The sequence below is a fragment of the Triticum urartu genome, chromosome 2A, assembly GCF_056163025.1.
Source record: "Triticum urartu cultivar PI428250 chromosome 2A, HENAU_Tu73, whole genome shotgun sequence".
Classification (NCBI taxonomy): domain Eukaryota; kingdom Viridiplantae; phylum Streptophyta; class Magnoliopsida; order Poales; family Poaceae; genus Triticum; species Triticum urartu.
Genome location: NC_141874.1, coordinates 576,919,425 through 576,929,665, shown reverse-complemented (window position 1 = coordinate 576,929,665; position 10,241 = coordinate 576,919,425). Strand labels below are relative to the sequence as shown.

General features: G+C 46.4%; 1 protein-coding gene across 1 annotated transcript; it reads left to right on the top strand.

Annotated features, from left to right (window-relative positions):
• Positions 1-2,118: 2,118 nt before the first annotated feature.
• LOC125533701 (uncharacterized) lies at positions 2,119-3,037 on the top strand. The gene has a single exon (XM_048697068.2). The coding sequence runs from the start codon at positions 2,229-2,231 to the stop codon at positions 2,805-2,807; it is 579 nt and encodes a 192-aa protein (XP_048553025.2). The 5' UTR covers positions 2,119-2,228; the 3' UTR covers positions 2,808-3,037.
• Positions 3,038-10,241: the final 7,204 nt, after the last annotated feature.

Sequence of the window (10,241 nt, the reverse complement as noted above, 5' to 3'; positions counted from 1 at the left end):
GTGATTTTGACCTCTGTAGATATTGATTTTCTGCAAAACCAAAAACAAATAGAAATTGACACTGGACGCTAAATTATTAGGTTAGTCCAGAAAAGTAACATAAATTGTTATAAGAAGTGTATAAAATTATAATATAATAGCATGAAACAATCAAAATCATAGATACATTTGAGATGTATCAACGTCGATATATTTGTAGGCACAGTGACGGTGGTCATGTGCAGCGATAATGGCGGTGCAAAGAGGATCTTCGTCTAGTGTGAGAGCAACGACCATTGCATGAGAAGGTTCGAGGTGCCAACTCCAAAGTTCAATGTTGATGAGCAAAGGGAAGGTCGTTGGTTACCTGTTGGCTTCTAGTATTGGGGCATCAGCTTTGATAGCATGGTTGGTGTTGTAGTGTGACTCTCATCAATGTGGAGCGATAGCGTCTAGCTACACACTGATACATGGGCATCCGTTTGAAAGTCGCGGTGGTGGTTTAAGGTGGGAAGATGTCCCACCAATCTGCTAGTGCGTTTTGGCCCTAGCGTGGAGTACCGACGGAGCCGACTATTGAACAATTTGTTATCAAGATGTTGATTGGAACACCACTTCATGTTCCGGGGGTGAAAACTCTGATTCTAACCTTTATTAGTCGCGCTCAACAGCGACGAACTTGCGTTTGTTGCATTGTTGAAGGTGTTTCCTATTTCTTGCCCTGTCGATCTTTATTGATTGGTCTCGGTAATCAAGATGATTTTTTTGTCCGGGCTATCTCCGGTCGAACGTGGCGACGATGGTGCGATGACATTTATCCTTCTTGTAGGCGTTGTTGCATAAGAAGTCAACTTAGTCATAGATGTAAATTTCATATCTTGTAATGATTCGATCATAGTTGCATTTGTTTTGTACTTTGCTTAATAATCAAAGAATAGTTGTGTGCATCACAACAATGCAAATGCTTAGGGTTTAAACCTCCTTCTCGAAAGGCAACGCAAAAGGGCATTGTGTCAAACAGCTCATGTGCATGATGGGGGCCATTGGTCTCATCGTCATTGGCGGTCGGGTTGGGCAGTGGTGTCGCGACCTTCTTCCTCGTCACTGCTTCTTCCATCGCGTTGGCCGACGGCGACACCTCTTCTTCTTGTCTGGCGATAATGGGGGCAAATCAACCGTGGGGAAGGGGCGATGGTGTTGGATGCGGTGTTGGGCTGCACCACATTGTTGCCCAACCGACACAGTTGTGTTGTGCTAGGCGTTCCTAGCATTGCCTGCCGAGGGTTCACATATTGGGAATGTGGCAGAGGTGGGTAAAGAGGACACGCATATCCATTTACGTTGTGAAGGGGGCGGCAGAGGCATCGACGACATCATGCGGCCACTTGGAGGTTGAAAGTTCTCCCGTCAAGCTTTCGGCGTTTAATGAGAAAAATACACGAGTAAGCAAATTTGAGTCGGTTGGGATGCATTTGAGGGTCATTCCTCAAATTTTAGGGGGTTCAAATTTTAGCATAGTTGTGTTGTTAACTTGAAAAAAAATAGTAATAGTTTTTGAAGTTAATTTTGACTAGGCAAGGCAAATATGCGTTATCTCCAAACCAATCAAAACGCATAGATGTTCAAAAAAACCGAATGTGGTTCACTGTTTTAGAGAAGCAAATTCTGCTGCTGACAGTATAGCAAAGAGTTCCCTAAGTTCTAGAGCTTCTGAGTTTTGGGATAGTGATATTCGGGACTTTATTTGTCACCAAATTGTAAATGATCTTGCTATTATTTGAGGAATAAAGTCTCTTGATGTTCAAAATAAATAAATCAAGACGCACGAGAGATGTTCATTCAAAAAATAAATAAATCAAAACGCACGAGAGGAAACTCGCCACTGGTCCACACTCCACGTAAGCCAACGGGAAGATTCTTTTGCCAGGTTTCCCTACCGACACGCCTGCCCCACTGCCTCCACTCAAGTCCACGGCAAATGTGGCCGCCGAACCCGGCCGCGCGCCTCTCCGACTCCAACGGCCGGCCGGCCACCCTGCCTTCGCCTTTTTCAAACTAGCCGTTGATGCTCCGCTCCCTCTTCGTCTCTTCCTCAAACGGTCGGATGATCCCTCCTCCCCCACCCCCATTTAATCCCCCCATCTCCTCCCCAAATCACCACACCTCACTCCCTCTCCTCACTCCTCACTCGCAAGCCTCGCTCCTCTCCCTCCGCTCGCTCTCCTCGCTCGGCCGCAGCGACAAGAAGCATGGGCCTCTCGGTGATCGCTCCGCCGGCCGGCGACTCGGCGTCCCCGGCGCACCGCCGCGCACGCCGCGCCTTCCTCGTGTCCAACTACATGATCCTCGGCGCGGCGTCCGGGTGCGGCTTCCTCACGCTCTCGCTCCGCCTGGTGCCCTCCGTCGACGGCTTCCTCCTCATCCTGCTCCACGCGCTCACCGTGGCGGCCGCCGTGGCCGGGTGCGCCGTCATCGCGGCGCCCGACCCGCCGCGGGGCCGCGTCTACACCGCCCACATGTCCGCCACCGTCGTCGTGTCCATCCTGCAGGGCGCCGCCGCCGTGCTCGCCTTCTCCCGCACCGCCGAGTTCCTCGCCGACGGGCTCCGGTCCTACGTCCGCGAGGAGGACGGCGCCGTCATCCTGCGCATGATCGGGGGCCTCGGCATCGCCATCTTCTGCCTCGAGTGGGTCGCCCTCGCGCTCGCCTTCGTCCTCAGGTACTACGCCTACGTCGACAGGGAGTGCGGCGGCAACCCCATGCGCCGCAGCGCCAAGGTCGGCGGCGAGGACGGCGCCGGCAACTGGCCGTGGCCGTTCCAGGTCTGATCTGATCCGCCACAAGGATGATGATGCAGCAAGCAATTTATGATGTTGGGGCCTTGGGGGAGGGGTGTCTCAAGACGAGAAGAGCTGAGAACCGATAGTTCTTGGGAGAAAAACTAGTGTTTGGTGATATTACTATTCGTTTATTGGGTTGTATTGTGTGGTGTGGTATATGATTATGTTGTACTGCGGCTGTTGCCACCTCTATAATATTATTTGAAATTCCTGTTCAATCGACTCCATTCTTCTCATCTCAATGTTTTATTTTTAGTGCCATATGGAACATATTAGGATTGACGCCAGAAATGTTTCTTGACGCCCCGCTTGGAATCGGTGTATAGCGCTCCGAAACGAGAATCCAATCAGGCCCTGTTTCTGCAAGATCTGACCAAGAATCTGACCAATCTCGCTCGGGTAAGAAGACCCAAAAACAAAGTTTCTGCTAACGGTGTGGACCGGCAGTGAGTGTTTCCACCCACTGTATTTTGGAACATTTCTGTCGATTTCAATTGCCAGCTTTGCCTGTCGATTTCTGTCGATTTCGATTGCAAGCAAAAATATCATTTACACGTCTTTTGCCGTGAATTTTTCCTGGTCTGCCTTATTCCCAGCATTCAGAATTTATGCGTACCCTTTGCAGAAAATTTTTGGACTGGCAGGAGTTCCAGTTGCCTGTGTACGCGATGGGTGCGCCTGCAGTAGGTCACGGATGAAGAAGTCAATAACGTTAAGCCATGTAGCAGCTATTCTGGATATTTGCAAAAATTGAAAACTTATTATGGCAAATTGAGTTGACATTTACAGTTTTAAATTAGTAGTACAAAGAAAAAAAATGAAGTTTTACACAAAAATCAAGTTTTTCGTTTGGAAGATGTGGGCTTCTCCAAAAATCAAGTTTTTCTTTTTATGCAAAACAGAATTTTAACTCCCGTTAGGCAGGGATGGGAAAATAGTGGGTTACGCCCTTACAGCATCTCTTGCAAATCCCCTATAATTTAGCCCCTCAAACGAAAACCTTAACTCCTTATATTGAAAGAGATAAACAAAAATGGTTCCTATCCAAACCCCTAAAACTTAACTTCTTATAAAAGTTTCTTCGCTAATTCTTCAAAATTTGGGTTTACATAATATTACCTCCGTCCCAAAATTCTTTTCTTAAATTTGTCTAGATACGAATGTATCTAACAATAAAACGTATCTAGATACATCTCTCCATTCCAAAATAAGTGTCTCACGGGGGTGTATAGGACAAGAATTTTGAGATGGAGGGAGTACATTTCAAGTATTCAACTACATATTTGCACATGTAATAAAACCATACTTGATAGTGAAGGTTTACACAATTCATGAATATTATAAATTTAAAGTTCACAAATTAAATTATTCAAATTCAAACACACGAAAGGGCTCAAATGAAGTAAAGAGCATGATAGAAGCACAACAATCAAATGCTGCTATGGAGTGCCCACTGATGCTCAACAAGATCACCTTAGAGTTGAGTCTAAAGTTCTCGTCTTTCAATACATCAATATGCTACGAGAAATCTTTGTAACATGTTTGCATCGTGTTCCGGCTCAACAAGATCTCCATCAGAGATGTACCTAAACTTATCTGTCATGTCTCTCTCATCTTTAATGACCATGTTATGCAAAATGATGCAACATGTCATTATAGGACCTATTGGTTCCAATACTCGGCATGGCAACTAATAATGACAAAACGCTTTTGAAGCACACCGAAAGCTCTTTGAGGATCCTTTTTTGCATATCTTGACGCATTCGCGGAATTGTCTTCACAAATGTAGCCCATGAAGGATAGATCTCATCTGCAAGGTAATGATCCATCTTGTACTCATGCCCAATGAAAACATAGTTGCAAGGAGGAGCATCTCCGGTAATAAGCCTTTGGAACAATGGTGATCTCACAAACACATTCAAGTCATTATGAGAGCCAAACAAACCAAAGTATGAATGCCAAATCCATAAATCCTCGGATGCAACTGCATCAAAAATGATTGTTGGACCACTGGGATGCCCATTGTACCGACCTTTCCATCTCGCAGTACAATTCTTTCATGTCCAGTGCATGCAATCAATTGATCCCAACATCCATGGCCATCCTCGTTCTTCACTCAGACCCAAGAGTCTCTCAGTGTCTTCGTCATTTGGTGCTTCCAAGTTCTCCACCCCGTAGATCTCAATCACGACTTATGTGTATCTTCGAACAACCTCCAAGATTGAATCTTCCTCAGTACAGACATAGTCGTCAGTAGCGCCGATCGAACAACCATATGCAAGTACTCGAACAGCCATGACACACTTCATCAATCGGCTCGCACTTACCTCACGATGAAATCCTTCTCAATTCATACCATGGATCATGCCTTTCAGCAACTTTTGCAATGGTGAGGAAGAGACCTCGGTGCGTCCGAAATTGCCGGCGAAAATACTTCTATGGATAGGTTGCATTGGGTGAAAATTAATCCTTCATAAGCTTCACATGGTCCTCTGCTCTATCTTGACTGAGGTCATGCAGCCGAATTGTGATGCTAGTCTCGGTCGCGAGATGTCCTCGTTAACGATCATGACAATGGCCATTTCAAAATCATCTTCTTATTATTCCTCCTCCTTCGATGAAGAGTCGTCAAGTAACATTTCCCTCAACCTCTTCATCTACGCCATGCAATATTCTAGGTTGATTTTGATTGAAAAGGAGCAAAACACAATGAAAAAAAACTAGACAATTCATCAAACACTTTGCAAACGAAGGAGATCAGAACCTCAGCCGACGGCATTGACGCGATGCCGAGGCAATGGGCCGTCGGTGAGGCTTTGTGATGGTTTACTGACTTCGTAGGAGGAAGATTCTCCTCAAGCCGTGCTTGGTGGATGTTGTCCAAGCTCACCTCGGCCGAATTGTGGTGATCTTGATTTTGATTGAGTGGTCGGGGCTCCAACGCTACCTAGCTCCTTGGAGGGTGCTCTACAGCATTTTGATCGTCCGCCAACCCTGTTTTGGAACAAAGCAAGCTCGAAGGTCAGGTTTTTCGTCCAAGGGATGACAACAACAATAAGGGTCAATCTCAGTGACCGATGACCAAATCAGGGTGGGGTAGGAGGTCGGCGAAGGTTATGGGATGTCGGTGGGGCGACGACAGAGGCTACGGTGTGTTGATGGGGCGACGGCAGAGGCTATGAGTGGAAGCCAGAGGCAATGTTAGCGTTGATGCGGGAGAGCGGGGAAGAGAGGCCGAAATTATCCTGAGAACCGGCCGCAACTGTTTTATATTTGAGGGTCAGCCAACACGACGTTTATAATTTTTCAGGAGTTAAACCGGCTCAAAACAAATAAATTAAGTTGTTCAAGCCTTTCAAGAGATGGATCAACATGTGCAAAAAAGCGTGAATAGAAAGGCGATGACTTCTCTCACAATGCTTCTTCCTGACAACATCATGAACGAGACAATCTCTACTCCTAATGTCTCAGTTGGTAGTCTCTGTTCCGGGTTTATTTTCGTCCCACCTCCCCTGGTTTTTTTCGTCCTCCCTCCCACCTCCCAATTTCGTTGGGTTTTTTCGTCGGTTTTTTACTCGCCCACCTCCCAATTTCGTCCGATTTTTCTTCGTCCCACCTCCCACCACCCCCTCGTACTGGTTCTTTTTCTCTCCACTCTTTCCTTTCAAACCAGTAATTTCCTAACATACAAAAGATCACGAATCTATCTTTCCTTACCCGAATCAATCGCTCCCTACATCAGTGCATTTCTTTATTAAGAAAACTAACACGTAAATCTTAACGCATTGTAGACAAATCCCGTTATGGACCTACTTAATTTATTATGGAATCTGTACGTGGTCGCATTGGTTCTTTTTCTCTTCACTCTTTCCTTGCAAACTAGTAATTTCCTAACATACAAAAGATCACGAATCTATCTTTCCTTACCCAAATCAATCGATCCCTACATCGGTGCATTTCTTTATTAAGAAAACAAACACGTAAATCTTAACGCATTGTAAACAAATCTCGTTATGGACCTAATTAATTTATTATGGAATCTGTACGTGGTCGCATCTCTCCCCTCGTGAAAAAATCGCATCCATCTCCCGTTAAAAAGGAAAATAGAACATGAACGATCAATCCCACACCCTGCATCTCAGTAGCAAAAAGTCGCCCCCGCCTCTGCTACTGTGCCTCGCCGTGTGCCCGTCTCGACCCATGCCTCGCCTGCATGGCTGGACGCCGCCGTCTCCACCGCCATGTACAAGAAAACAGTGGGAAGAACCATCCATTCAAATCGCACACCCCCACCCTCCTCCGCAATCCCTAGCCCCGCATCACCCTATCGCTTTCTCGCCTCTCTTTCCCCTCGATGTAGATGGTGCCGATTGTTGGAAATATGCCCTAGAGGCAATAATAAAATGGTTATTATTATATTTCCTTGGTCATGATAATTGTCTATTGTTCATGCTATAATTGTGTTATCCAGAAATCGAAATACATGTGTGAATACATAGACCACAACATGTCCCTAGTAAGCCTCTGTTGACTAGCTCATTGATCAATAGATGGTTACGGTTTCCTGGCCATGGGCATTGGATGTCATTGATAATGGGATCACATCATTAGGAGAATGATGTGATGGACGAGACCCAATCCTAAGCATAGTGCAAGATCGTGTAGTTCGTCTGCTAAAGCTTTTCTAATGTCAAGTATCTTTTCCTTAGACCATGAGATTGTGCAACTCCCGGATACCGTAGGAATGCTTTGGGTGTGCCAAACGTCACAACGTAACTGGGTGGCTATAAAGGTGCACTACGGGTATCTCCGAAAATATCTGTTGGGTTGGCACGAATCGAGACTGGGATTTGTCACTCCGTATGACGGAGAGGTATCTCTGGGCCCACTCGGTAAGACATCATCGTAATGAGCTCAATGTGACTAAGGGGTTGGTCACGGGATGATGTGTTACGGAACGAGTAAAGTGACTTGCCGGTAACGAGATTGAACGAGGTATTGGGATACCGACGGTCGAATCTCGGGCAAGTAACATACCGATTGACAAAGGGAATTGTATACCAGATTGATTGAATCCTCGACATCGTGGTTCATCCGATGAGATCATCGTGGAACATGTGGGAGCCGAAATGGGTATCTAGATCCTGCTGTTGGTTATTGGATGGAGAGATGCCTCGGTCATGTCTGCATGATTCCCGAACCCGTAGGGTCTACACACTTAAGGTTCGATGACGCTAAGGTTATAGGGAAAGTTCGTACGTGGTTACTGAATGTTGTTCGGAGTTCCGGATGAGATCCTGGACGTAACGAGGAGTTCCGGAATGGTCCGGAGACAAAGATTTATATACGGGAAGTCCTTATTCTGTCACCAGAAGTGTTCGGGGGTTTATCGGTATTGTACCGGGACCACCGAAAGGGTTCCGGGGGTCCACCGGGAGGGTCCACCTACCCCGGAGGGCCATACGGGCTGAATATGGAGGGGGAACCAGCCCCTAGGTGGGCTGGGCACCAAACCCCCTAGGGCCCATCCGCCTAGGGTTTGGGGGAACCCTAAAGGGGGCGCCCCCTGGCTTGGGGGCAAGCATTCCCCTCTTGGCCGCCGCCCCCCTCTAGATCCATCTGGAGGGGGCCGGCCCCCCTCTCCCTTGCCCCTATAAATAGAGGGGGGGTGGGAGGGCAGACGTGATAACCCACAAGTATAGGGGATCGCAATAGCTTTTGAGGGTAGAGTATTCAACCCAAATTTATTGATTCGACACAAGGGGAGCCAAAGAATATTCTCAAGTTGAAAGCACAAGTGCTCCCTGGGTGGTTTTGGTAATTAATGTCAACATATCTCTTGTTGGACTAACACTTTTACCTAGTATGTTTCAGATAAGTTCAACAATGGAGTGGCATGGACTAGAGGATGTGGAACCCCTTCAAGATGCTAAGGACAAAGGATTGGCTCAAGCTTCAAGATCAAGACTCTACATTTTCTGTTTTAGTGATCCAAGATCACATTGAGTCTATAGGAAAAGCCAATACTATCAAGAGGGGATGAGGTGTTGCTTAATGGCTTGCTTGCTCAAACTGCTTAGTGATATGCTCCAAAACCCTCAACTACCTTCCCACATCCACATATGACCTAAACCAAAAGTCAAACTCGGCCCCACCGATTCTTTCTATCCGGCGCCACCGAGTTTCAGATGTCATAGCCACTGCCACAAACCCTAGCAAATCGGTTTCACCAATAGGGATCTCGGTCTCACCGAGATGGGATTGTAATCTCTCTGTTTCCCTTCGTAACGTTTCGGTCTTACCGAGATGAGCGATCGGTCCCACCGAGATTGCAATGTAAACTCTCTGTTTCCCTTTTGTAACATTTCGGTCTCACCGAGATGAGCGAATCGGTCCCACCAAGTTTACCTGACCAACTCTCTGGTTAGCTTATTACCAAAATCGGTCCCACCGAGTTTGTGTAATCGGTCACACCGAGATTACGTTATGCCCTAACCCTAACCATATCGGTCCTACCGAGTTGTATCTCAGTCCCACCGAAAATCCTAACGGTCACTAGGTTTGCTGAATCGGTCCGACCGAGTTTAACCATTCGGTCCCACCGAGTTTGGAAAATTGTGTGTAACGGTTAGATTCTGTGTGGAGGCTATATATACCCCTCCACCCACTCTTCATTCGTGGAGAGAGCCATCAGAACATACCTACACTTCCAATACACATTTTCTGAGAGAGAACCACCTACACTTGTGTTGAGGTCAAGATATTCCATTCCAACCATATGAATCTTGATCTCTAGCCTTCCCCAAGTTGCTTTCCACTCAAATCTTCTTTCCACCAAATCCAAATCCTGTAAGAGAGAGTTGAGTGTTGGGGAGACTATCATTTGAAGCACAAGAGCAAGGAGTTCATCATCAACACACCATTTGTTACTTCTTGGAGAGTGGTGTCTCCTAGATTGGCTAGGTGTCACTTGGGAGCCTCCAAAAAGATTGTGGAGTTGAACCAAAGAGTTTGTAAGGGCAAGGAGATCGCCTACTTCGTGAAGATCTACCGCTAGTGAGGCAAGTCCTTCGTGGACGACGACCGTGATGGAATAGACAAGGTTGCTTCTTCGTGGACCCTTCGTGGGTGGAGCCCTCCGTGGACTCGCGCAACCATTATCCTCCGTGGGTTGAAGTCTCCATCAACGTGGATGTATGATAGCACCACCTATCAGAACCACGACAAAAACATCTGTGTCTCCAATTGCATTTGAATACTCCAAACCCTTCTCTTTACATTCTTGCAAGTTGCATGCTTTACTTTTTGCTGCTCATATACTCATTGCATGCTTGCTTGATATGTATTGTGTTTGTTAAACTTGTGCTTAAACTCCACTTAAACTTAAGAATATTAAAAACTGCAAATTTTGGCACTTAGTGT